We start from the raw sequence: 27,628 nt of genomic DNA on the forward strand, positions 1-27,628 counted from the left end.
TTTTCGGAAGATATTCGGCAGTTTGACTAAGACATTTTGCCAAGGTCGAAAGCGTCTTGGAAAGCTTTATGGAAAACTCCATAAAGGTGTCTAATGATTGCCTAGAGAACTAGTTTCGTTTCTTTTTTTTATTTTAACGCAGAGAGGGTCTAAAATGCAGGCCACTGCTATTGAGAAAGATGTATGGCAGAGAAGTGGGAATCACATGTTTTATAAAGGCACGACGGCATGTGGGTACTTCAACACTGTTACGATCGTCATCAGCAGCAGCAGCATCTTCACCCCAACTGTGCCATCTGCAGGACAAAGACCTCTCCCACTGATACCCAGAAAACCCTATCCTGCGCCAGTTACAGCCTGGCTATTCCCACAAACTTTCTGGTTTCATCCACCTGCCCTATGCTCTGTGGCATCCTGCAATGTTTGTCTGAACTTGGAATCCCCTGCGTTACCCTAAACGAACATCCACCATTTCACCACCAGTTAGAGTCAAGTGCAAATACCATAGGCGCATAAAAAGACATAGGCTTCAGAGTAAATGACGTCGTTACTGGCATATCTTAACTAATAAACACTTACTATTACTGCAATCTTCCCCCATTTCCGGACATTATTATGCCAAACTCTGACCACTATAGCGGTTAACTGGAGCCTAATTTACTTCGCCTGATTACACATCCCTTACGAAATTTGCTTCCATTTTGCTCTGCACCAAGGCCGCGTAACGCCATACGCCTGTGGACCTACTCTGTGTAGTCATACTTGAGTTGTCTGGCGAATAAATCCCATGAAATGAGCCGCGGTTTGGGTCACTTGCAAACCGAAGCAAACAAAAAGGAAATATTGCGCTACAGGCGAGACAGAACCACTTCTCAGAAGCTGATGACGATACACACGTACTCCACAGGCCCGTTTTATATCTTTTACGAGCGCACAACCGGACAGAGCTCGCGCGAGCACTACTGAACGGCACTTGCTATAGCGCTCAGCGGCGAAAGCAAAAATAAACGGACGGCGCCGCGCTGATGGCAGTCCGCGCCAACGGGGTAGCTATTTTAGTGGAAGCCATTGTCTGCTGGCGGCACCCTCTAGTGGAGAGGATATATCCCTTCCTCGAGGAGGAGAGTGTGCGCTCTTTTTTTCTTTCGATGCCACCGAACGACAGACGCTTTCCGCCTGATCTACCCGAATAGCAGGGTCTCTCTCAACCTCCCGAAGAAACGCTAGGGGTGGCAAAGGATCCCGGAACGACTGCTCTTCTGAGCGTAATCACCAGTGGAGAATATGGGTGTTCAAGTTCCTGACCCATAGTCTCGACGAACCGATTTACGGAGCGGCTTTTGAAAACGGCAATCACTGGTTGAAATGAAGATCGCTGGGTCATAAGCTTCCCGTGTGGGAGTGCAAAAAAAAAAAAAAAAGTGTTAGCGAGCTGGGTTTCATTGGCTGCGAAACGATGCATTGTGGGGCGTGGTTCGTGGTACTCTAGATAGAAGCGATGGCGCACGTTTTAACAACCCAGTTATTAAAAAGACACTGAAAACTTATCGAGCTGCCTCATATAATGATTTGGAGCTTCCTAACGTTTTCCTTTGGTGGGTCGTCGACACCTCTGGCGAAGATATTAGATTCAGGTTAAGCTCTTATCGATGTTAAGCTTATCCGGTCTGTTCGCGCAGCAGACGGAAGTTGATGAAGACGACGATGTGCAGTGCACAGCGCGAGAGTGCATTGCAGTTTGTTTAACACGAGGCGTGATTGGTTGTGGCGATAGCATAGTGCCCTCGTGCAGTGGCCAGCGAAGCTGTTGTGTTCGCGCCGCCGCGGGTTCGAAACGCAGTCTACACAAAATTATCTCATTTCTGCATGCGCCAAGGTCACCTTCAAGGTCAAGTGTCACACAAACTCGGTGAGCCGGCTGAACTCGTGAAGTGGTGGTTTTACAATAAAAAAAAAAAAGCGAGCAAAGAAGGACAGGTAAAGCTCGATAGGTGCACAACAGTGACATTAGGTGAGATTTACATGCTGAGAAGAACCGAAAACCAATGATGGCGATCTTGAATATTACGGCAACTTTTGTATCGTTATTGCCGTGCTCATTTATCGCACAACAGAGATAAATATAAAATAAACAAAGAAACTTAAATGACGCAAACTGAAGACACTCGACGTCGTCGCCAACGTCGTAGTTTTCAACAGGAATGGCAGCAAAAAAATTTCGTCTCCAATTGCAAATTTTTCATACATGAAAGCGTCTCTTGCTTCAAGAGAGTCAAGATATACCAGACAATTGGATTTTATTGAAAACCAAAACATAGTGGAGCTGTGCTCACTGTTCCTTAAAAAACGAGTAGAGACACAACAAATATTTGATCAAGGAGTAACAGAGTTTCTGAACACGGAAGTTTTACACCCACACATGACACTTTGCGAAGGCGTAGGCAAGAAAGAGAAAAAAGGAAAAGGGCACAAGTGGGGGAAGTTAACTAAAAGAGTGCTTCCGCTGACTTTAGAGTAGAGGTATAGTATAGTGCAAGGATACGAGCCACAGAAATCACATGAAGAACAAATCAAATACTAAAGTCCCTGACTAGAATGAGAAACCGCATATTTGGATCGTGAAAAAATGTTGAGCTCTGTCCTCCAGGCGGGCGTCTTGTGCGACTGCGCGGTATTTGTATGGACTGCACAAGACTAGCCGGTCACGTCAGTCGCCGTTCCCGGCAGTAGGAATACTTTAAAACTTCATTGACTTATGGAGATAAATACATGAAAGATAGCAACGACGTCATAAATAACGGCTTTTTAACTCACCTGAGCAAAGAACACAACGTTTCTTTGAGGTCGAAAACAACTTCATTTTTAGCTTGTAGGAGGACATCAAGTAAATTTCTTTCCTTCCTCGAAGAGCATTGTATGCTTTGTTCGGGAAAATAATGAGCCAAGTTTTTTTGTTCGTACATTCGATATGTTCGTAGCAAGGCCTTCGAAAATGCATACCAAGCACCAAAGCAGGTAAACACCGTAACCCAACATAACAACAACAACAAAAAAAACAACGCAAATGCGCGAAATATGGAAAGGAGAAAAAAAAACGAACTTGACCCGATCGAATCAATCATCGATGTATTCTTACCACCGGTTTCTAGACAAGTACAGCAAGCGAACGTTTCTTTTGAGGCTTTCAGTAGTTGTTCTGGGGTCGAGGTACCCCGTACCAAAAATGTTAAGACCCATATTGGTGTGCTCAACGTAAGTGTGGCCAAGCAGCTATTGTTGTTGTTGTCGACCAACCTTTGTTGAAATGGGTATTTACCCACGGCGGCTGATTGGCCAGAGCCAAAAAGAGCTACAGTCTCTGCTACCCCAATTCTTCCTCGTTTCCAGCCATTACACCTGTGTGATGCGGCTTTTCAGAGAATTTTCTTTTCCTTCGCTCTAATTTCCCCTCTTCCCTTTCCCATCACCGCGTCTCTGTTCAAATAGCACCTTTACGCCCTGGTCAGCGCCCTCTACTTAGGGCCTCTAGTAGCAGATAGGCACCGCATTCGCACGATTCGTGACCGCCCTATCAGCAGTCACGCTCCAGGACCTTTGGGCCAAGCATTCCTAATGGCAGGCTGGCTTTCGTACCGCGGTGAACCAAAATGGTTACGCTCTGCGTATTTGTGCAGTGGCCGAAACGAGTGCGCTGACTCGCTTAATGACACTGCCGCCAGAGAAAGAGACAGAAAAAAAGAAAAGAGAAAGCAAATTAACGCAGATCAAGATCTTAAAAGACAATGACTACGACTGTGCTCCGCTAAAACCGTTCAGCGTGTCAGAAGCTGGAGCCGTCGTCACTGAATCAGGAGCCGAGTTCACTTAGTTGCTGCACGCAAGTGCTACCCGTGATTGGTCGGTTTCAGAGCCCAGCTCCATAGCGAGGGACCGTGTTGCTTAGAACAAACACGTTGAGCAATGGTAGCACATACTTGAGAGTGAGTGGCTGAGTGGATTCAGCTGCTGATTGGTTGACGCAGGGCCGAGCCTCTGTAGAGCGGCACGAATTTATCGACGCGCAGTGCACGAGCGCTCTCGCTGGAGAGAGCAAGTTAGAGAGAAATCGTTTGCCGCTTTTCCAGAGCACCCACCCCTTTCTGCGCGGTTAACCAACGGCTGAAGGTTTATCCATGCAGCCGGCATTAAACATTCACACTTTGCGGAAAACGTGCGCTGTTTCGTGGAAATCCTCGGAATATGCGAGTAACGGCGAACCTCTTACACTGTACTGGCGTGGCCGCGATATTGTTTTTCAGCCCAGAGATTTACATAGGCTTACAATATATTTATTTACTTACAAAAAAAAATGGCGCGTGCATTCACCAGAGAATGGAAATGTGGAAAAGCGTGTGATAAAAAACGCCGCAGCCGCCGAAAAAGATAAAAAGAAACGCGATTTTGAGCTGGAAAACTGCTAAACAGCCTACTTTAACCTCGATGATATTTTGTGGATAACATAACTGGACACTTTCATTAAACCTTGTCTTCTGCAAAAGGCTAAACCTTGTCTCTCCATTTACATTTCTTTCTGCAACAACAAAAACAAGACGATAGCAATCAGGAGCTGTTTTTGCAACCCCGTTGCTTGCGGTATCCAAAAAAAAGCAAATGAGAATGTGCTGCAGCCTTCAGACGTGTGCAGTGTGCACATCGCAGTATTTAGTGTGTGCATTGGTACCATGTAACGCCCACCTCTGCACGTAGCTCCAACCCACATTGCTTTGTTGCTTTTTGTTCTCATGTGTGCTAATAGTCTTGATCTCAAAATGTCAGCTGCCTTAGAAAGGCTGGCTGAAGTCCACGTCACAGTACGACAGTAAGCTTAAGAACCTTGTCAGTAACAGTACTAGTTGGGGTTAATGACGCAGCAACAGCTGAAGTCATAACGTGCCAAGCACAAAATGCTATGGGTTAGTCAGGGTTATTGGACGTTAAGGTCTGAAACATCAGTTTAGAAATGAGTAAAATATGCACCGATGTTTAAAATGACACTTAAGTGACTGAGGAATACCAATGTCTTTGAGGAAATTAAAATTTTCCCAATAGAAAATAAGTGGCTAATCATCGAGCAACTTATGCGACTTTTCGCCTAAAGCCATCTTGTCATTAGAGAACGGAGCTGTCTGCTGCAGAATCCGTCGGTGGCAGGATGGGCAGCCTGATGGGCTCCAAAAAGTACAGTGAAATAAATATAACTTAGATTCTCTAAAGTGAAAGACGCCAAAATACATAACTTTAGTTTTGCAAATTAATCAGATAACATTACAGATTAAAGCCCATTAGAGCAAATAAATCACATGACAATTAAGTTTGAAAAGTAATGAACTGAGGAATTACTTCTCTATTCAGGCAATAGTTTTGCAATAATTTAATTTGTGATGCCGACAGTAGCATAAAAAGTCTCTCTTAGCAACTTCGAGCAGCTGTGCTTGTCCCTAATAGAGCAAGGAAATTTTATCGAGCTCAAACAAACTTGCACAGTTTTTTCTCTGCACTTATCAGATAGAAGCACTTAGAAATAAATAGGCTGCTCAAGAAAATGTTGCGAGGGGCAATTTGTTACACTGCTAATTTACTAGGCTGGACACGTGATACCTTTATTACGCAATCATTATTATTTGAAATCGCGAGATTTCTTCGATTTTGTAGCAGCAACGTCACTACTGCCACTTGTGGCAGACGCCTTTCGAAACACCTGCATGGCAAGACAGCCCTTACGCAGCGACGACGCGCATTCAACGAAATTATTTTATATATAACAGAGGCGCAAGAAACTGCGTCTGATGCAAAGTAGAACGGTGGGTATGCGCACTTCGAAAAAGTCCAAAGGGAAATGTGCGCGAACGGTGACCGACTCGTACATTTAAGAACCGAAAAAGCCGGCAGCGCTGAGAGATGCCCGTCGCAACTGGGATAACACAGAATTAAACAGAAACGGAGTTATCTCATACCTGTGTAGCCGCAAACAAGTGCCCCACAAATTCTCTTTTCCCTAAACTAGGGCTAAACTGGGCAATGGTTCAAACCCTGGGCCGCCTTCAAGTTTCTCAGTGCAACTTTTAGCCCAGGAGACCATTCAGAGTTCTTTCTAACCGCTCTGAAATATAAACGAATTGAACAGAATTGAACACGGTCACGGCTTAGTTGCCGTTTGGGGAAGTCGTTATAACAGACGCGAACTCGGTCGTAAAGAAAGAGCCGACCATGTCAGCAGGAATGCGATTCAACAAATTAACGCCTTAATAATTCTGCGTTATAACAGAATCTCGCCTAGTTTTTCAGGCCAAGAGTTTGATCCGTTATAAAGCAACCTTCGTCTTTAGCTCTTCCGGCGGAAATGCGCTTTGCCGTAATCAGCCGAGCAACTTCCTCCACGTAGTGGAACACGTGGCTCTTTGTAACATCGGCAACCCACGAGAAAAGTGCGGAGAGAGAAAGAGAGAGGAAGAGAAAAAGAGAGAAAGAAGGAAAGACAGGAGAAAAAGACGCGCGGCTGCAAGGTAAAATCTATAGCTATTGTCGCGGAGGCATCCATTGTCCGCCAGGCAATCATTTGCGGGCTCCGGCTCCGGCCCCGGAACCGCTGCTGCTGCTGCTTTGTCAGCTGTGCCCCCAGGCGCGAGCTTTTCGCTGCAAAGGAACACCTGGTTCGGCTGGAGAAGGAGGCCTATCGGGTCGGTGACGTCAGCAACCCCAACAGAAACCAGAGCGCCATCGGCGCGAAGAAGACCTTTTCGATTCCTAAGTATAGCGCACTCGCAAGCCTGTGCGACCCGGCGCCCGCATCGCCGCTGGTAGAGGGGGAGGGGGAAAGGATTGGGGAGAAAGGGAACGAGGGCAACGGCCTGCAGGGACAACTATTACCTGCACTCGAGATAAGGAGAACGGGGGCAACGCACATGGGAGGCTCGATAACGGATGGCGTCAGGCGTGACTTATCGAAAATACGGGAACGAAATCCAATACCTTAGGGAGGAACACAGTGAACCGTTAAGTACAACGTTACAGGGGTCTCCGTGGAGCTTCTGTGGTGAGTATTACGTTAGAGAGATTCAACTTATATCTCTCGTCGAGGTTCACTGAGCAAGCGCGCTGCATTGCAGCGCGAAGCTTTCGGCATAGCTATAGTCTACTTAGTTTAAACTCGGGAGTAGTAAAGATTGCAACATCGCTTGCTCGAACCGCTCCGTTCTCGGTACGGCCCTTTCTTTTTTTTTACCCATTGTTTTGAACGTGAGAGATTAATGGGCTGTGCGTAGAAAAGTTGTTTCAACAGGTTGCCTCTGTTTCTGGCATGAAGGAAATATAGAGAGTTGAATCAGTTTTCGAGACCCTGCGTATTTGGTGGAAGCATAGGGTGCAAGTTGTAATTTTGAAGCCTAATTTAATGGCAAACGTAATCATTACATAGCACTTTCCGAGAACTCGATTCCAGAAAACGCTGGGTTTTCTCAAATCGCCATAACACTTTTCAGGCCCCTGAAGCTTAAAGCCGTAAGTATTGGAAAGAAACAAAAAACAGAATTCAGAGCCATTACTGCGCGTTACCTTACTGACTGGCGCAGTAACGAGTAAAATCTGAAGTTCTTGAAACAAATTTTACTTTAAGGAGGAAAAAAAAACCTCTTAAGTGATTTCTTGAAATGAGAAAGTGAGGAAAGCAAAAAAATATAAACAACAGAAAGCTAAGGAGAAGGAGACTGTGATGTACGATGACAAGGCCGTACTAACGATAGACGGTTGTTCTGCGAAAGGTTGTTTAAGTTTTGATTTTATATTAGTTGTTAATTTTAACGTGCCGAAACGGCACCGTGTGGAATGCGGGCACTGTATTTAAGCTCCGCGCAAATTTCGACCACGAAAGGTCCTTGAACTACGCAGAAATTTCAATGCCCAAGTGCTTTTACACTTTGCTCCCTTTCAAATGCGGCCGTCACGACAATCACTCGAACCCACGACCATTGTACTTACTAGGAGAACTTCGCTGCCCCTCAGCCGCCTCGGCTGGCAAGAAGGCTGAAACAACATGTGGCGTACGGTACGAATTTTGCCGTATTTTTCTCAGTCCTTCGATATGCCCTTTCCAACAACGCCGCTTACGTGAACTATTACAACAGAAACGGATATAAGCAGCCTTCGAGGGTTAGTTTACGCATGTATGCTTGTACACCTCGACGACTATGCTATGCGTATCAATGCGAGCAAAAGTCCTACAACCATGCCCACTCGGCTGTTAAAAAACAGCAATGACAGGGCAGATACAAAAATACATTTCATGACGATTGAGGCGCAAAGCGCGCCAATGATTTATGCAAAAAAAAAAGCGTCTCCTTAAAGCTTGAATTCACCGAACCTTGATTTGAAGCTGCCGCCTAAAAAATTTTCGTTTCTCGAAGGGAATTCGAGGTATTGGTTGCCTAAAATTTCGAGACAGAAATTCGATCGTGATTTCCACATCGCGGCACGATTTCTGAGTTCAGAGAGCTCGTCGTCATCTATATTCCGTCCACTTTCAACACAGCGATCAAAATCAAATTCAACGAAGAGCATAAAGGAAAGGTCACGGAAGCCTGCTACGCGAACAGATATTCGAGCCGTCATATGCGGCTCAGCGCCGCCTTAAATATTCTGTTCACCTTTGAAATTTGCACGCCAGGGCATTAAACACGCTTCTTTACTTACTTTATTATTTTTGCGTTCACTGGAACGCGCGAATGAGCTATTTATTTTATTTTTTCCACTTTTCCGCGCGTTGACGACTCTGTGGCTTAATGCGCAGCAGATTTCTTGTAAGCCACTTTTTGTAAAAGCTTTACTGCCAGACGAACCCAGTTGCTTAGAAAACCTAATACAGGAGCGACAAGTGCGTTTCAAACACAGAACAGTGAAATGTGGGCTGAGTACGCCATTTTGATATGATCTGTCCCCAGAGTGAGTGTAAGAGAGAGAGTGAGTGAGTGAGTGAGTGAGTGAGTGAGTGAGTGAGTGAGTGAGTGAGTGAGTGAGTGAGTGAGTGAGTGAGTGATGAGTGAGTGAGTGAGTGAGATCGAGAATCGTTGCAAAGAGTTAACGAGCAATTCGTTCGGCTGGCGACTGAAAATGTTTCACTGATGACCTTGTTTATTATACGCAGCGATCGGAAGTAAAATGATAAATTTGATTCCTGCTCTTGTTATTGATCACGCTCTGAATGTCACCAGAACCAGTTTAAATTTTTCAGCGAGAAGTCTCCACCTACGGGTTCGCCTTCGGCCAACTCTGCGGTGAAGTTTTTCCAGCACAATCACAATACATTTGTGACATTTTGCAGAGCTTGAGTTGAGGTGCTGTATGCTACAGGTAGGGCAAGCCTTGCGGTTTCTGCCGGAAATTACTCCACCGTAGCGACACCTACAATAACTAAATTACATAATCCGGCACCGAACTCACAAACACAAATAACAGTCACTCCTGCTGTCACCACGCGGAGACTAGGTCCGTGTCCAGTAAGTTTTTTAAATAGCCCGTGCGTATACGATACAGTAAAGTTGCTTGGGATCTGTGGAGAGCCTTGGTCACAGATGGCTTGTTGGGTGAGCCCCACAAAGAAGAGAAGTTACTCAACAATGTCTCTCTGGATAGTCTCTTGTCATTTTGAGGAATTTTTCTCGAAGGGTTCCCAGACAGCGCTCTATGGGCGAGGTTGTCCACCATCTCGTTGCCTGATAGCTATATGCGAGGGCACACATTGGAAGCGCATATAGAAGCCTCTGGTGATCAAGTTATGCAACGAGTGTAGATAGCTAAGACACAAAGCATCAGAAGGGAACCCACGCTCCAACCTTTGAAGGGCAGACTTTGAATCCGAAAGGATAACAAAAGGTTGAGCCGTACAAGACCCTAGCTTCTTGAGAGCTGTATGAATGGCAACGATTTCGGCCGTTGTGGAAGACACGACTTCAGTAAAGCGACCAGACCAGGCACGCTTCAAAAGAAGGAATGTGAAAATCAGCAGCACTAGCTCTCCTGGCCTTCTCCACAGAGCCAGGAGTAAAAATTTGAAGATGACGAGCATATTTGGACTCAATGTGTTCCAATACGAGCGAGCGTGTTGCCGCCAAAGGAGAACTCCGCTCGAGGCTTGTAAATGTCCAAGGTGGTTCCAACCTCATGCTCCGACCTCGAACGTCAAGAGCCAGCGAACCAATGGTATTAAGCGCCATGTACACTCGAGACAGATCTCTTTCTAAGGCGCTGTAGAAGGGCTCGCCCGGCTACCTTTGCGCGCTCTGAAGAAAAAGCTCTCTGTTCTCATTACTGAACGCGGTATTTAGAAAATATACTCACGGGATTTCTTTAGTTGCATAGGTGGAAGTGAGCTGTATCACCTAGTGCTACATTTATGTCATGTACCCGCCGTTCTAGCTGAATAGTGCTTCGCTTTCCAATTAGAAAAAAAAAAAATGACAGCTATATAACTCTGATGTAGCAACAGTAATGGGCTGCACGTAAACCGACCCTGTTATTTGCAGCAAATAACAAATACTACGCTGTCAAAACAAGTAACGTCGGACAATGAATCAACCGCTCTTCAAGTAAAGCTGGGTTGCCCGACCTCCCAGGCTACGAGTGAAGATGTCAACCTTTGTGAGCGTCATATTCCGAATGTCCATGTCACTTTGACACCACACTTAAGGTCGGCATGCTTTTCGAGACAAAACCGCCTTCGCAAGCAAACCTTTAGGCGCATTCACATCTATGACAAAGGTAACGCATGGAATACGACGACGAACGGGCGGCAGTCTTACGAGTCCGATGAGGGTAAAGTTAGCTGATGTCAAATATGTTACTTTTGAAATGAATTGTATTCAGTGTTTGAAGGTGAAGGCAGCTGAATTTTCATGCACAAAGCTAAGTCAACTAGACGGCGACTGTTAATCTGTCGATGCTTGGCTAAAAAGCGAATAACTTAGATGCTTTGAAACGAGCATATTAGTACTGGCGGCGCATAAAACAATCTTTATTAATCTATATAATAGCCAAGCAATCATGCACGCCGGGTGGTCTTTAATAAAAATTAGACGCACTATATTCCTTTTTCAACACCACAGAGTGGAACTAATTGGTAAACAATTTGAGGGCTCCGCACACTGCACCTTTGCGTAATACCGAAGGTAACGACCACGTAGAGGTAGCAAGGGACCCAAGCGAGGGTCGAATACGTGGTTTCAGGGTGTTAACCGCAATGCATGTTCCCAGTTGTGGAATGTTCCCAGGCAGTGATAACAGTTCCCACCGTAGACGCTCATTTCAGCGCGTCCGGAGAACTTGAGAGTGGGCGCTTTAGAGAGCCCAGATGTTTGTCTTCCCAATGTTAGCAGGTGCGAAAAAACTGTAGCGCTGGAAGCCCAGGAAAAGCTATTTGCAAAATTGTAGCATCGATCGCACGGATGCACTTCACAACGTTCTCCTCAAAAAGGAGAGAATGGGATTAAATACGGCCAGTCTTTTTTTCGTGCATCAGATAGGAGGTACCCGCAACTAATTTAGACCGATGGAAACTATAAGGAAGGAATTACTTGTTCCCTCGGGAATGGCTCTACCATTTTTAAATATTGACTTGTAAAGTGCGCTCGTGAAAGAGAATGGCATCATTCGGCGAAGGCGGTCAATAATTTAATTCAAAATGGAAGCGAAAACACTTGCGAAACAAACGCTAAAAACACATGTTCCACGAGGCAAGTTCTCAAGTTGCAAATTTGCAGCCTCGTGAGCGCAGTAACGGCGGAACGAACCGAAACGCGTACATCACATTCTGCAACTAATGACACTCGCTCACTATTTCACAGAATTCACGCTTTTTAACTCCTGCTACACTACCTGACGGGTAATAAGGGTCACAACAAGTACTGCTCAATCAAGAACGTAAGGATCCGATGCGCCGTTTTCATCAACACATACGTCGCTTTGCAAGGAACACGGAGGCTTAAGAAGTAAACATTCACTGGGTTTTAGCAACATAAACCATGAACCTTAAGTGTCCCCCCCCCCCCCCCCCCCCCCCCCTTTTCTAAATGTTCTAAAATTGCCAACACCAAAGAAATCCAGGAACCCCGGCGCTTGGATTCGATCGGGTGATATGGGTACAATGAACAATGACAAAGAAATATGTCCACTTACCGTTGCGCAAGACCAAGCCTAGCACCGTCGTCGCGTGGCAGCTTGCAAAAGTCGGCGCTGTCTCCCGCGGCTGCGGCACTTGGTGCCGCTCGCCCGCTTATTCGCTACTTTTCACCCGCACTGTGGGACCACAACACGTTGACACGTTCGGTGCTCAGAGCAATCGCAGATCACATCCGCAATACGTGTATCTTCGAGCCGAAAGCCGATTCCGCAGCGGCAATCGAAGAAACATTCTATATGCGATAACGGAAGCAGATGCGTTCACTTGCTGCCGTCTGCTACGGTGCCGGTCGTCGTCTGCTCAGCTTGTTGTAGCCGTTCCGATGACGCAAAACCCAAGTTTCGCTGCTTTGCCGGTACAAGTGACGTTGGTGGTGACGCTTGTAGCGCACAGGGATGCCTCACAATCACAGCGATGAAGCGTGGCACTCATTCACTGGCAAACATGATTGCACTCGCGCACACATGATAATGGTACTTAACAACTGTGGTGTGGGGGCGAATAATTAACGGAAAATCGCCAATCAGAGAAAAAGAGCGACAAGGAGAAAAAAAAGGATAAATTCAGATAATCTAGCGCTGCATAAACAAACTGTGCTGCGGGAACCGAAATAAACAGGGGGCGAGGAAAGCGCGTCGTTTCACTTGCCAACTAAGGAGGGCGCGAACATATCAGCAACGGCGTGCGCTAAAAACCAGCCGCAAGCTTCAGAGCGAGGAATTCAGGGAGAGGGCGTTGCTTCTAAGTTAAATAGGAAACAAGCAAAAGAAGGAAAGGAAAGCGCAAAAAAAAAAAGAAGCGAGCTGGTTCAATGGGTCTGTTCTCTACCTCGTCGCCTCGCTTGCGCTCGAGAGCAGTGGAAGCACGTGGCAAAAGAAAAAAAAAGGAAAAGAAGCTCGAAATAAAAGAAACAAGGAAACGCGGGAGACTTGGTCGTCGAGCAGCGAGTCGAACTCGAGACGTGGTCGCCGTCCCTCTCAGCAGAAGCAGCCGTCCTCGTCGCGGTAAAGGAGAGAAAAAACGGTCGCCCGAACGCGACGAACGTACCGCCGCCAAGTGCACGGCGGCTGTGAGAAGCGAGCGCCACGCAAAATCGGGGCAGCCCCCGGCTCGCTCTCGACGATGACGCCCTTCCCTCCTCCGCCGCCTTTTCTCCTTTCACTCATTCTCTCTTTGCTCTTTCGAGGGAGAGAAAAAGGTGTTCGGCCGCAGCGCCGGCTGGTGGCATGAACGGCAAGCGCGACGAGCCCCGGTCTCGGGGAGAAAGAAGAGCACATTTCGCACGGGCAGCATAGCCAGACACGAAGGCTCTGTCGACTGGAGACGGGGAAGAAAGGGCATGGGGGAGGGCTGGTTCGCGGGGTTTGCGCGCGGATTTCAAATGCAGGGCGTGAAACGTAGCAAGGTTCTTTGGGATCAGATCACTTCAGTTGAACTCATGATATATGGATGAACTACAAGCAAGAGCACATCTGTGGACTATATGAGAAAAGCCGCACGTCAGTGCCGCTGATTAATTTCGACAGTCTTGGGTTCTTAAATGGATTCCAATCAGACCTCTGTCTGGAAGGTTATGCAGGTGGTGGAGACCTCAGTGTGAGACAAGCGGTTCCTGAGACTTCCTTGTTTGAACACTTCACTAGAGTATAACTGCAGAGTTGTGGGTTTCGCAGGGTTGTGCAGGGTTGTGCATGATTGTGCAGGGTTGGGGGCTGTTCTGGGAATACTGTGCTCACCTTGAAGAGTTGCTGCGGCTAGTAGAGGCTTCCTATATATGCAGACACTGAAGATGTAATCCATTGGAGAAGTGAGCCTACCGACCTAATCGAGGTTACCAGTTGTCCGCGGTAACCAAGGCTTCGCGACGTCCCCATTTCGTCTTCAAGCTTATCGTTGCAGGGAACTGATACCGACTAACAGAGAACTGTCTGGGCTTTGACCAAATAAACATGCAGTAGGGCGTCAACCCCACAGGATGTCCGCATCCCTTTTCTAAGCGTAGCGTACTGTCCCGTTGGCAGTTAGTTAGGCTCTGAAAAACTCCTGTCAACGCTTTACAAATGTGCGAAAGAAGTTACTGCTCTGGGGTTACCGTTCAGAGTGAACAACAGGGTAATCATCCTTTTTCTCGTTGGCGAATGTGACAAGCAAACTTATGTCGCGCCAGCATCATGATCGCATTGAATGGGCGAAGAATTACCTTTGCCTGTGATAGACATTGCGGCGTTGCCGAGCTGTGTCTAACGCTTCGAGGAGCAACCGAGAATATGTTCAGTAACGCGTTGGTTGTTTCTTTGATCGCGTGTGTTGTGAGCTCTGAGCAGGTTTGAAGTCGCCCGGAAATTATGGAATGCAGCGGCCGTACCAGCCTTCCCCATCATCAATTCGGCCATCTCTGTGCCGGCGGCAATCGGACTAGTAGGTACTCGAGATCAGAGAGCCAGAAGTAGATCGTACCTTCATGGGTGTGCATCGTTGGATCCAAGAAACGGTGCAGAGGGCAGAGGCTCAGTTCTGGCAGTCTGGTTGTCATTCGAATGGCGTCAAGTGATCGCGGAACTAACATATGTATCACCTCGCACAAGTTAATGAGGGACATTGAATTGGGTAGGTCATCAAGAACATGCACTACCGATGCTTGGGCCCCAATGGGCGGCGCGTGCCATGGAAAGCAGCTCTTCAATCTGTCTGGCATGGACCCTTCGATTCATAGCGGCACCTTAGCCTATCCACGACCAAAGTTTAGGAGTCACGTGAAGAGTACGAAACTGAGCATGCAGAGGAGGCCTTCTCGATGCATGCGCACTGCAAGTGCACCGAAGCACCCTAACTCAATACAGGGTAGGAAGCATCAGCCTCGCATGCGGGCGGTACTGGGTTCGACCCCAGTGCCGCCGAAAACTCACCAGTTTTTTAATGGGTGTGGGGCTCACCCTAGGTTTTGGGCTCGCTTTTCGGAATTGAAATTTTTGAGAAAAGGCCCTTGGTTTCAATGGGCTTTACCGCACAAGGAAGATTTCGGTCACATGAGGTTCGATGAGACTGTTACGGGGTAGCAAGCCGAAAAACATAACTTGGCTGAATGTGAAGGAATGATTTAATGGCTGCTGTCCTAGCGCAAGCGCTCTCTACCGCGCCACTGCCGGCTTCATTGTCTTCTGCTCCATAACAATTTGTTGAAAGGAGAGGGGGAGGGGCGAAAGGGGAGGGTGCTGTTCAACCATAGTTTCGGGATTTCAATGCGTAGTACGTTCAGTGCATGGGGTTATTAGTGTAACAGAAGGAGGTCCTGAACTAAAACTCTCCGGGGTCCTCCCCACAATTAGCTATTTGTCTTTCATATGTTTCCCGTTAGCGCTTAGAGCTGCACTCTTGGTTCCTCGGAGCCCTTAATATCTTTTGGGTACTGTACCCCATAATAATATTACTAGACACAGGTGCGTTTTGAAGTGACAGAATTTAGAACGCCTTAAGTTAATAAATGTGCTTTTTAACTTCTTGCTTTCCGTGAACAAAGGAAATAGCGGAGGGTTTCCTAAGTGCTTGACATCCAGCAGTTGCGCACATCAAAAACGAAAGCTAAGAGCACGCTGATGGGAAAGATGACATCCAGTAGCGTTCAGGAGGTGCACTGGCAAAACAAATTCCTGGGAAAATTTCGTTATTAAGGCGAAAGCCTTTAATGCTTCATCGTTGTCGACAGAAGGTTGTCAGTTGTCAGCAGAGATGTCACGCTTTTCGGTTGGTCGAAATAGTTATGACGCCACTGGTCCCACCAACAGTATAGTCATCGCTCCATGAATTTCTCTGCAAAAAAAAAATCTCTGGAAACACAAGCATGTTGCATGCAGCGCCATTAAAAAAAAAAGGGGGGGGGGATTAGGGGGAGGGGGGGGGGGTGAGGGCGAGGAAGACCTTTCGCGCAGAAATTTTGATCATTTCTAATTTCGGTCCAAAGTGAAATTAATTCAAATAAACTTTGCTACAATGGATTCAAACCGAATTTCGCTATGCTATCTATGACTAATGGATGTTACTAGTACTTCCTTTTTCCCAAAACACCATGCTTGAGAGCACAATTTTGTACAACATGAACTGGTGGGCGAGTTGGTCTGACATACGTAGTGAAGCAGCGCAACGGCATAAGGCCAAAGGGAAGAAAGGGATGAACACAGCGCTGATCATCCTTTTGTGATCGTCCCAGCGTGTTCGTCCCAGCGTGTTCGTCCCTTTCTTCCCTTTGGCCCTGTGCCATTGCGCTGCTTCACTAGAGCACAGTTTTGCTTTTGTATGCACTTTTTTTGTTACTCCTGGGAGTAATGGAGTGCACCTGAGATTAAAAGGCCATAAAATTTAAAAAACAATCTCTCAAGAGAAAAGTATGTAACAGCTGTATCTCACAGGTACTTACGTACGGGGCTGAAACGTGGAGCCTAAGGGAAAGTGTTCAACTTAAATTGAGGACAACCCAGTGAGCTATAGGAAGGGAAATGATAGGTGTAACTTTAAGTGACAGGAAGCGGCCAGAGTGGGTCAGGGAAGAGGAGAAGGAGAAGGAGGAAAGGGGGGGAGGTTAATGGCAGAGGAAACCAGTTTGCGACCCTGCATTAGGGAAAAGGGATGAGGGGTTATAAAGGTGAGGGTGAAAAGGAAGAGATAAGAAAAAGCAGAAAGCAATAGTGTTCGGCAAAGTACCAGCCTGTTGTGCTGGCCCGACACTCTTAAGAACCGCAGTAGGGTCAGGGAAGAAACGCGGGTTAATGACATCCTAGTTGAAATCAAGAGAAAGAAGTAGGCTTGGGCCGGGCATGCAATGCAAAGGCAAGATAGCCGCTGGTCCTTAAAGGTGCACTGGACAGGAATCTGAACTCGTCTTTTTGACGCGGGAGCTCAATCAACACGTTCCGAGCATTCTTAGAAACATCGACTTATTGCCCTGCGTGGCCGATTTCCCTAATTAAATCGATTTAACGTCCGGCTCCCGCCTTTATTTTTTGAATTCTCCCCGTACGGTGGGCGGAGTCGACCAACGCGTGGAGTGCCTTTCAGCCAGATCCGTGGAGTCTTTGCTTTCTCTTTACTTTGTTTTGTAGGTTTCCGTGAATAAATAGTTTCATTCGCAGATAATATAGCCGCAAAATGAGCCCGCAGAAATAAAAATACGCGCGGACTATTTGCTTCTACGGATTACTACGTATTACTCCGCCGATGGCAGAGCAGCAAGCCGCCACGGGACTGGATGAAAGGCACTCAACGCGTTGGTCGACTCCGCCCATCGTACGGGGAGAATTCGAAAAAAAAAAGGTGGGAGCCGGACGTTAATTCGATTTAATTAGGGAAATCGGCCACACAAGGCAATAAATCGCAGTTTCTAAGAATGCTCGGAACGTGCAGATTGAGTTCCCGCGGCAGAAAGACAAGTGCAGATTCCTCTTCACTGCACCCTTAAGGGTAACGGAGTGGATTCTAATATCCTCTTTACACGGGCAGCCTAACTATAGTTAAGCTTAACTGCTGTTAGAGGGCTTAACCATAGTTAACGCAAACCACAGTTACCCGTGCTTACACGCAATTTAGGCATGTCGGTTAGAGTGACGGAAACCGTCATGTGATTACCACCTTTGTGAATTTATGATTTCACCTAAAGCGGTGTGTTATCAATCAAGATTACTTTAAAAAGATTATATGATCGAAAAAACGGTTGTTTCTCGTTCTTCTATCTGCGGGGCAGTTTTTTTCCTGCGCATGTGGCGGACATTAGAGTAAAGCTGGAAAGGAGTCTACACACAATGATCGTAGTTGGCTTTACAGTCAACATAATAGCCATATCTAGCCACTACTGTCCCAACGGGAGCCGCCATATCGTTCGTTCCGTTGTGCTAAAGTAGTGTGCCTCGTTTTTGACTGTGTTCGCAACGCTTGTGCGTCGTTAGTGCAGTCAAGTGCGGCGCTTCATTACCTCCTCACTTTCGTGACACGAGTGTGCAATATCGTGTCCTGTGCTGTTCAGTGTGTGATTATTTTCATGTCGAGTGCCAGACGTGTGGTCGAAAATGCGTTTGGACGTGTGAAAGCACGCTTCAGAATCTTGCTGAAGGGTCTGAAGTGCAACATACACAATGTGAACACTGTGATCCGCGCTGCTTGTGTGCTGCACGATATCTGTGAGAAGCTCAATGATCAGTGTGATGCAGGCTGGTTTGGTGCAGTGCAGTGCAAAGTGCAGATGAGAGGCGTCCTCAGCCAGTGTGCACAAGTAGCCGAGTAGAGCCGTTAGGGGTAGCTATACGGAATGCTCTGGCAAAGCATCTTTCAGGCAACTGAAACATCTTGCATGATCCGTGTTCCTTGCCTTTTTTACTAATAGATGACTCAGTGTATTGAGCAACTAAAACCTTGGGCTAATTGAGGTTCAGTTTTGTTAAGATGAATTAATAGGTGGTTCAGCTGCGTAGCAGCCAGAGAGATGGCACGATGTAACAGGAGCTAGCTCTGTGTATATAATGAGAATGAGAGGAAGTGGCAACTATAGGTTGGCACAGAAGGCGTTTTGCCCGAGGTTGCTTTGCTTTCACTGCAGCAAAGCTGATGCATTGCTGGTATAGCTGGTGCCATTTATGAGGACTTCATTTAGAGGCTTGAGTTTCTTCTACTGCACCCATTCTGCCACTGCTCTCTTCTCACAGGAATTCCAAGAATACCAACCTACCTTTCTTTCAACCATTTCAACCGCTTGTCTCTCGTGCTGAGCTACCATTTGCATCTCTTTGTAGGTGTCTCTTTGATTGTGTTGTATTTCATTTTATTCTGGAGACATATGCATGCCTGTGGTAATGAGCTTTTCCTCAAATGAATCTTAAGCTTCATGAAGGGATGTGATACTTTGGTGGGTATACGCTGCTTGCATACTTCTATTCAGATGACGACATTGTCTGCATATGCCATGAAGTGTACATCTTCGTGGTGGGCGAGACAGTGATTTAACCTGTTCACGATTACATTAACACCCATATGTGGAAAACTCTATTGTCAAGCCTGTACTGTCTCTTTTTTTTTTCAGATCTCGGACGCTGCATGAGAGTCTGCTCACTCTCATTCTAAAATAGAGCCTTATTGCATGGTGGTCATTTTGTCCTTCCTTTGAGTTGCTGTAATGGTTCCCTCTTTCCTCAAGCAGTTACGGTGACAAATATTAGTGCAACCAGTGGCGACAGAGTGCGTGTGTGTATTGTGCAGCAGGGGATGGAGGGACTATCTGGGATACATAGTCATTGTGCCATTGGAATTAACCCCTTGTAACACCATGTCTGCAACAATATGTTTGCAGTCCTGTATTTTTAGTTTGGCCACCGGTAAAACACAGTGTGAAAGTTTTATGCTGCGCACATCAACCATTACGTACCATTGATAGGGAAATTTTTGTTGTTGTGTTGCTTCGTCATGGTTTATTGTTGCGAATGATTCTCCTAATGAACAGTACTGCTCGGGAACCAAATAATCCATTAAAATTGATGCACGACTGTATACCCCTTGCTGTTACCTAGCATTTCAGGAATGCTAGGAGCCTCATTATGGCATCATTTGCACAAATTTATTCCAGTAGAATTTCATCTGCCTCCAAGTTCAGATTTGTTTCCTTTATTAATGGTTTAGACAACACATGCGTAATTATTTCCCATAAGAATAATTCTCATGTGCTTCTGCATTAACTCATGAACCCAGGCTCTGGTAACCAAGCATCAATAAATCCAGTTCAATGTGTCAACATTCATGGCTTTTAAAATGACTGCTACTAAAAAACAAGACATTGAAGAAAGTGTAGTGCAATATGTTTGCAATGAACTACTTGTAAGCAACGTATATCAGACATGTACAGTTTTATGTCAGAACAAATTTTTTACTTTTAAGTCCCCTAATCTCAGCTGGAACACTCACTCGCCATTAAGGAAACCCATTTAACTACAAACCAAATGAAAGCCTTGCAGCGAGATTACTTGGTACAGAGGCTGCTGCTTTGCCAGGATGAGGCAGGTGGAATGATACTCGGAGGTTAACTGTTTTAAGCCAGAGGTTTGGGTAAGTGGGTCATATGTAAGGATGAAATGCAGCACAAAGCAAAGGAAGGACAAGAAAGAACTTGACGAAGCATACTGCTAACTGTTAAGCTCGTCTTTTACACCTGTGACAAAATATAGTTTGAGAAGGGGAACACTACTAGAGAATAATATGTTTACACAGAGCTCACATACCTTATTAATATCCCACAAAACTTTCTTTCGAAAGCATGAAAATCTATCATTTTTACAGTTAGGCTCACGTTATGCTGTAAAAAGCTGCGGTTTGTACCAACCACTAGCCCTTCTTGCGACAAACAGTCCTTCACCTACACACTACTTTCGCTGACAAACCTGTTAAATCATGCAGATCTCAATCCTTCCAGTAAATAAACAATTTGCTGGTACACAATAATGAAAAGCTGGTTTACGCTGCCTTTTTTATAGCTTAAGTTTCACATTTTGTAGTATTCATTGTTGTTGAGTATTGCTATTTTTTTGCTTATTCACTGTCACTGTGCTATTTCATTTTGTAATTTTGTAGCATGATCTGTGCGTTGTCTGTTGCTCTCTATTGCTTGCTGTGTATTTCTTCGCAATATTTGTGTATTACTGGCCTATATGCTCCTGTTTTACCAGTTCAAAAAGCTTTTAGTCTTGCACTCACAGTTTTCGAAAGAGCAGTGTGATAGATACTATTGCATTTTCTGGTTGTTGAGCAAAAGTAAACTTTCTCTGTGCATTTTCATGTCAGTACTATTTTGCTATCATTAATATTCCCCAGAGTCTCCCCGCACGCTATAACTTACCCCAAAGACAGCCCATTTGGTTGGAAGAAAGATGAACGCCCCTTGCAAATGATGATCAGTGAACAGGCAACAGCAGGAAGTTCACTGTGGAAAGGTATGTGGAGCGATACCCTAGGAGCAACAGCAGTATTTCTTGCCACAACCTTATTCGTTCATTGCACCCCCACCTATATTCTTCTGTAGTGTACACACACCCAATGTCAATACGTATACTGCACACTGCTGTGGTAGTCAACCCCCGCAGTAATTTGCTGCTTAAACCACAGTATAAAATTCCATACGGAAAAGAGCTTTGTTCATATCATCACATGCTGCTAAATACCTTTGCATCGGTCTGCATTGTCGAAACGCCTCCTCTTTGGAGTATCAGAAACTGATTCCATTGCCTCTTAAGCCGTGCTAGGGTGAGGTGCACCTGACAGTCCTGTGAAAAATATGGCAGCACCCAGGAAGCCCTCAAAAGAATACGTCACAAACTGCAAACCAACAAGCACTTGTGATCACTCTTTATTTTGTGACTGACTGCTTCCTCTCTCAAGGAATCTTTCTAGAAGCCTGACCATGCTTGCGTTAATGTCATTCGCTTCTCCTTGAAGGCGGACCATTTTTTGCGCATTTTATGGACTTTTCGTTCGGCCCGTACTGCTTCCTCTGCTTCTGTTTTGTGGAGGGCAATCAGCTGCTGCACAGTGGTTGCCGGTCTTTTGTGGCGACTCTTTTGAGTTTTGGGTCTGCTACCATTTGTGCCAGGAGTATCCGCACAGCTTCCTCCACCGCCATTGCTGCCACTTGCAATTGCCAGTGCATGTACTACAGGAGTGGTGCTGCAGCTGGCGGAACTGGCAGCATTTTGCAGGTGGCCCTCTCTGCTTGCTTCTGGAAGCCCGTCCTCCCACGACATCACCACTTCTGCACCGTCAGGTGCCTCATTTACGACTGGCAGCTGCACATGACACAACACAGAAAACAGCATGCTTTTAACATTTGAAAGGAGAGGTTAAAGGCATCCTAAAGAAATGCACTCACCAGCTGCCACAGTATATTGAGAAAAACAAGCTATTGACGGCCACGGTGAGGTGGGCATTTCAGCATGGCACTGAGGTTGAAGAGGTCTTTTTTTGGTCTATGAAGAAAGGAAATGGCGCAGTAAATGTCGCACATATTGGTTTACACCTTAACTGAAAGGAGGGAGTGAAAGAAAAAAGGAGGAAAGAGGTGCCATAGTGGAGAGCTCAAATAATTTCGACCACCTGGGTATCTTTAACGCGCACTGACATCGCACAGCACACGAGGGCCCTTTGCCTCCATCGAAACGCGGCCGTGTCTGTACATGGTTTCAAGAGGCAAGTGCCATTTTTTGCTCTGCTTTGCCGATGCTCATGGTTGTGGGAGTGGTTTACTCTGCACAACTCCCAGATGTGCTCTTTACTGTCTGCCACTGGCCAGCCTGTCGTAAATCGAAGTACACAGTGCACTGAGAAATGGGTAGTGATGGAATTGTGCAGTGATTTCATGAACTGATAGGCAATGTTACAAATAGCAAGTCACCTCCATATTTTCCTCAACTCGCCCATCATCATTGATGGGCAGGCACCCAAGAAAACTGTGGAGCTGCCAGTAGAACAACCATGGCACACCGGGTGAGCCTGTAGCAGTGCCCGTCCGTCTCAGCTGCCTGAAAAAATGGAAATCATTTGAATAAATAATTGTACTGCTTAAATAAAAGACATTGAAGATTGTAATCCGAGCAGTTCGCAGTCTCAGCAGTTATCTTCAGTGCATTAAAGGCCACTGTGCATTCAGCACTGCGAGATTAATATTTCACAATTATGTGCCTAACCAGCAGGCACATGTGCTGGTGAAATTAGTGCAGTTTAAATTTACGATGTTGCTTTAATCCTACCGGTCGCAGTTTTGAAAATGGAGCCGCAACTGTTGTATTATGGTTCTGCTAATGGCATTCAAGTATCTGTGAGGCAGTGCAGAGTGGAACGCGGAAAAGTTATATGAAAGAAATAAATAAATCTGCTCAGTTACTGCCATAGCAGGAGGCCTGAAACGCTGACGCGTGCGTGCAATGCCGACGCGTACCGAAGATGAAATACCGACGCTGATGGCGATGCAGATCGTAGACAATAACAACAGAAACGGAGGATGAAGTTGTCGTGCAGTTCGATGCACGCGTGCACGAGCGAAGTCAAATTAGAACGACTATACGCCGAGTGACGTGTTTGCTGCCTCTGTCACGTGTCCTTACTCTCGAAAACTTTACGACCTTTATAACATATCTGCAAGATCGTATCGGACACCAGCAATCGCTAGCGACGTGCTACTGCCGCACATGGGGGGCTATAGCTCAGTTGCACCAGAGTTCTTCAATAGCTTGTTGCACTGAGTAAACAACACCAAGAAAGCGATATTGCACGAGTATTATTCGTTTAAGATCGCACTTACGGGTATTTCTTGTTGAGGTTGTCCATCTTCTGCTTGTCTTGCTTGGCAGTGTATGGGCCTTCGCCCGGCGCAAGCCCGGCGTTCAGCGCGTCCGCGATCGCTGCGTATATTCGCGCGTTGCGCGTGTTGCCTCGCAGTGCAGGGAGATGGTCCTCCCAGATGCGTATCAAGGCCGTTGTTGTTGCATCAGGCCAGTTGACACGCCTCTGGGAGGACGACTCGCTTGACATCGGCGTTTCTGCTGCCGCGGGCGCCGCCATCTTGTCGCAAACAGTAGTTAGCCGCAAACAGTAGTTAGCCACCTCGGCTACGTTAACTGCAGTTAGTGGCGTAACTATGGTTTGGCTTGTCGTGTGAGCACGGCTAACAATAGTTACGGAGAACCGTAGTTACCTTAACTGTAGTTAAGGGCGCCCATGTAAATACAGTATAAGAGAAGGCAGGCGGAGCAGGGAGCGGCAGAAAGTTAGGTGGGCGGATGAGATTAAGAAGTTTGCCGGGATACGGTAGCCACAGCTGGCACAGGATAGAGTTAATTGGAGAGGTATTGGAGGGGCTTTTTTCCTTCAGTGCACGTTGTAAGGCTGATGATGATGACGATTGTGAAGGTTATTTGTCTTCTTTAGGTTAGAAAAATAGAAGACAAGAAGTGAAAATGCACCCATTTCCGACTAGCGCGTGTTTTGCAATATTTTGGCTAAAAAACGTTTCAACATGGGCAGCCGTCTTGCACACGAACGGCTTTTATGTTAACGCCTTGATGGCTTTTATGTGATCACATATTCAATGAAACCTGCCAAACATGATTCGATTCAGAATAACGTGATATAAAGCTCTTGCGCTTTCCTTTTACAGCTTTTGCATCCTGTCCCCCGCCGAAATTCCCGATCAACCTTGAGGATAAATTAAATAAAAAAAAACAAATCCACCTTCCAGGCTACAGACGCCCTCAGACGCCCTATTCACTGCACTTTATCAACCTCTGGAAACTCCAGACGCTTAGGTTCGCATATTTTTATCCTCCAGTCAAACAACCTTCCCTCTATAGCTTCGCGACCTTCACGTACGCCGAGTTCTACCGCCCATTTGCAAACCTGCGACGGAAAGAGCGCTGTTTTTATAACCACGCTGAGTAGGGGGAACCGTATACACGCCGGAACACAAGGCCCGGATCGAAGGCGCGCACTGTTTACTATCCGAAGCTGAGTGGTGCTCCCAACCCACCGGCCTCGATCTATCTGACTGCACGCTCTTACATCCTCGTTCTCCTTCTCAGAGCTTCGGCAGCTTCACGCTTGGGGCGCCACTTTAATGAGCTATATACGGCGTCGTACATCGCCGTCGTTTTACAACTGCGCCCCGCAGCTAAAAAAAAGTAATAAAGAAGTCGTTCCGCAACGGCAGCATATGGTCGCCTCGAGGAAAGAGAGCCATAAACGATGGCGGTTATTTTGAGCCAGGAATATCGACCTCTCACTACCACCGCCACCACTGACGGCACTCCCGTCGATCCGTGACGGGGACTGCGCTATGTAGCCGCACAGGACCATGATGTCTGCGGGATTTCCCTATAGGGCAGTAAGCTTTCAATATGTATAAAAGAAATATAAGGGTATAGAGGAGCGAGAACTGCGTAACAAGGTCGCAAGGGGTCGGGAAGGCGGAGAGGCGACGTCGCGCATATTCGAACTCGTTTCGCAACATCTGAGGCTTGGAACAGCGACCTGCCTACCGACCTATCGTGCATTTTTGCGGCTCTTTGAATAAGGAAGCCTGGGTACCTATGGCTACAATTTTCTGTTAGTTTCGATGAGCTAACTGAAAAGAAATGAGGAATTCTCACGATTCATTTTCTCACACGTGTTTATCTGTCGTCAAAAGTCTATTGAAGATGACTGTGCAGAAGGAATTTAATTCATTCGCGTTCAAAGCGTGGTGCACTAGATTTTATATTTCGTGTTGCGATATGTAGCACGTACAATCAAATCAACAATATAGTGTATGTTCCGAGGTGCATGGAAGTCGGCAATAAAATGAATTCTTTTTTTGCTACAACTGTCTTCTATAAACGCTGAATGCGACTGTTGCTAAATTAATTACTTTGTTCATGTGCAGATAAGTATTTATTCTGAGGTCATGAAATTGCAAAAGCTTATTTTTGTTTCACTTTTTGACTCTCTATTACTTTGGACAGTAGAACTCCCTGGTACAGTTTACTGGATTGGTATAAAAATAAAAAGACAAATTTCAGACATTTTTTTCACCCTTGTACGACATACGTCTTGTAATGCGGGCAATGTCTTTTTATTTTTATTTTATCAGTGAGACCTCAATCTGGTATTGTGAACTCCATCACCAAGTCGCCATGGAATTCCATTCTAATATCGATTAAATCACTTCCGCTTTCTGTATACAAAACTGAGGACGGCAAAAAAGAAAATAGAGCTGTTGTCTTCTTGACGGGCACAGAGAAGCATTGCCACTGGGCAATTTGTTTTTCATTGTTTCGCAATCCTAACATATGATATTTGGCCGTTTAATAATCCATTCAAAGTAAACCAGCAGCCGAGCAATTTTTAAAATGTCGACAGTATAAAAAAATGGAAAAACATAGAAGCATGAAGAAAAACAAGAAGTACAAAAACAAAACTAAGGCAGATTTCGGTGCAAGCTTTCAAACTCCTGGGCTGCTAATCCGTCGCTAATGGCAATTACGCGGCGTGGCGCTTAAGCCTGACACGCAAGCAGCGTCCAGGGCAGTTTTCATTAACTGTTCAAAAGCACTAAAGGCCCAAAGTGGTAAACAAGTCAAAGCACCTGTTCACGGTTTATTTTATCACACAGTGAACTGGGGTGCAGGAAGGGGCTTTTTTAAGTTTTAATTAATTTTAACGGAGCCCATAATCCTCTGCGCCATAGCTGTGACTTACTATGTAAGCGAGCGTTACTACACAGGCGCACCGTTTAAATGCAAAATAATTATTGTCGTTTTTTTTCCGCTATTCGCCAGTCGTCGACGTTATTTACACAAACATGGCACGTACAGAACAGAGACGAGTACTAGAATTGTTCGGCTGGAATTGAAACGTGGTTTAGCTGGCGCCTTGAATTATTTAGGTGGGCAGCACTCAAAGGCAAGAGGCGATATTAGAGCAGTATCTGGCATGCCACTGAAAATGCAGCTATGTTGAGTGGAAACCTGGCTCTAGGGTAACGTATTTGTGTGAAGGTTTTCATAACGAAGTATCTGGGAGTTCGCCGCAATATTTGCTTGAACCTTCTCTTTTATCTGTGCAGTCTGTTTCAAGCAATCACTCTCGAGCGAAGACACTACTTTTTCTTTTGTTGTGAAAGCAACACAACGTGAGTCGCCGAGTCATTTCGCAGAACTGAGGCAAGGTCATACTGCGCATGCGCGAGGAGCAGTGACGTCACACGGCACACAGTGGGCGCACCGCCGCCGTCGCTGCGCGGGTGACTCAGAGGTGCCACCGCCGCCGCCTCGCCAGCTGTGCATGAGCAGTAGTGGCGCATAGCTAGCGTGCCGGGGCCGCCGCCGCTGCCGCGCGCTCTCCATCGCCTCTCTCTCTTTCCTCATTGTTTTCACAATCCTCCAGGTTTAACCAGAGCTAAACCACTGTCAATTTTTTAACACACAGCAGGCCAGCAGCTAGAGGGTGAAACTGAGGATAGGATAGAGCACTCATAAAGCTGCAGCTATCATACCACTAAAGCTTCTGTATTACTGCTCTTCAACTCTCAGTGATCGATGCAAGAACTTCATCACAGTCATCGCCAACAGCCAGGTTCGATCCAGTGCACGAGAGCTTTTGTAAAAGCCAAATGATTTCAATGATTTCGAGACGATGTGGCAAAAACCTGATGAACTGGGAACGTTTAAATTTCTTGTGCTCCCAGGGGATTCATTGAAGCCGGTTGCGGAAGGATGCGTCGAAACTCCAACCCCGGATTATTAACACATAAGGGACTCCAATTAAATCTTGAAATGGCTGCTTACGACTCTCATAATACGGATTGCGGGTTGCAGTTTCATTTCATCATTTGCACAAAGGTCGACGTTTAATAAGTGGACAGTCCAGGAAGTC

General features: G+C 46.1%; 2 protein-coding genes across 4 annotated transcripts in view; both read right to left on the reverse strand.

Annotated features, from left to right (window-relative positions):
- SK (small conductance calcium-activated potassium channel) overlaps positions 1 to 13,026 on the reverse strand; it is a 424,663-nt gene extending 411,637 nt beyond the window's left edge. For 2 of the 3 annotated variants that reach the window (XM_089573527.1, XM_089573526.1), the window contains exon 1: positions 12,202 to 13,025. The gene's annotated coding sequence lies outside the window, so the exon portion shown is untranslated. Of the gene's footprint in view, positions 1 to 12,201 lie in introns of all 3 variants that reach the window. The other variant, XM_089573525.1, reaches the window with a different exon arrangement.
- An 8,589-nt stretch (positions 13,027 to 21,615) lies between these two features.
- On the reverse strand, positions 21,616 to 23,782 carry LOC149363529 (uncharacterized). Its single transcript, XM_089568565.1, has 4 exons — positions 23,653 to 23,782; positions 23,523 to 23,580; positions 22,617 to 22,743; positions 21,616 to 22,011 (listed from the first exon to the last, which is right to left on the reverse strand). The coding sequence occupies exons 1-4, from the start codon at positions 23,780 to 23,782 to the stop codon at positions 21,616 to 21,618; spliced, it is 711 nt and encodes a 236-aa protein (XP_089424691.1).
- Between the last annotated feature and the right edge of the window lie 3,846 nt (positions 23,783 to 27,628).

This window comes from Amblyomma mixtum, chromosome 2 (assembly GCF_055824585.1).
Source record: "Amblyomma mixtum isolate Tamu chromosome 2, ASM5582458v1, whole genome shotgun sequence".
Lineage (NCBI taxonomy): Eukaryota > Metazoa > Arthropoda > Arachnida > Ixodida > Ixodidae > Amblyomma > Amblyomma mixtum.

Bases quoted from the DNA above. Each gene is read 5' to 3' on its own strand.
- LOC149363529 (XM_089568565.1), bottom strand. From the start codon at position 23,782: ATGGCGGCGCCCGCGGCAGCAGAAACGCCGATGTCAAGCGAGTCGTCC. The intron at 23,581-23,652 runs GCAACACGCGCA...CGCCGGGCGAAG, and splicing joins CCATCTCCCTGCACTGCGAG to GCCCATACACTGCCAAGCAA. The intron at 22,744-23,522 runs GTAAGTGCGATC...CCATTTTTTCAG, and splicing joins AACCTCAACAAGAAATACCC to GCAGCTGAGACGGACGGGCA.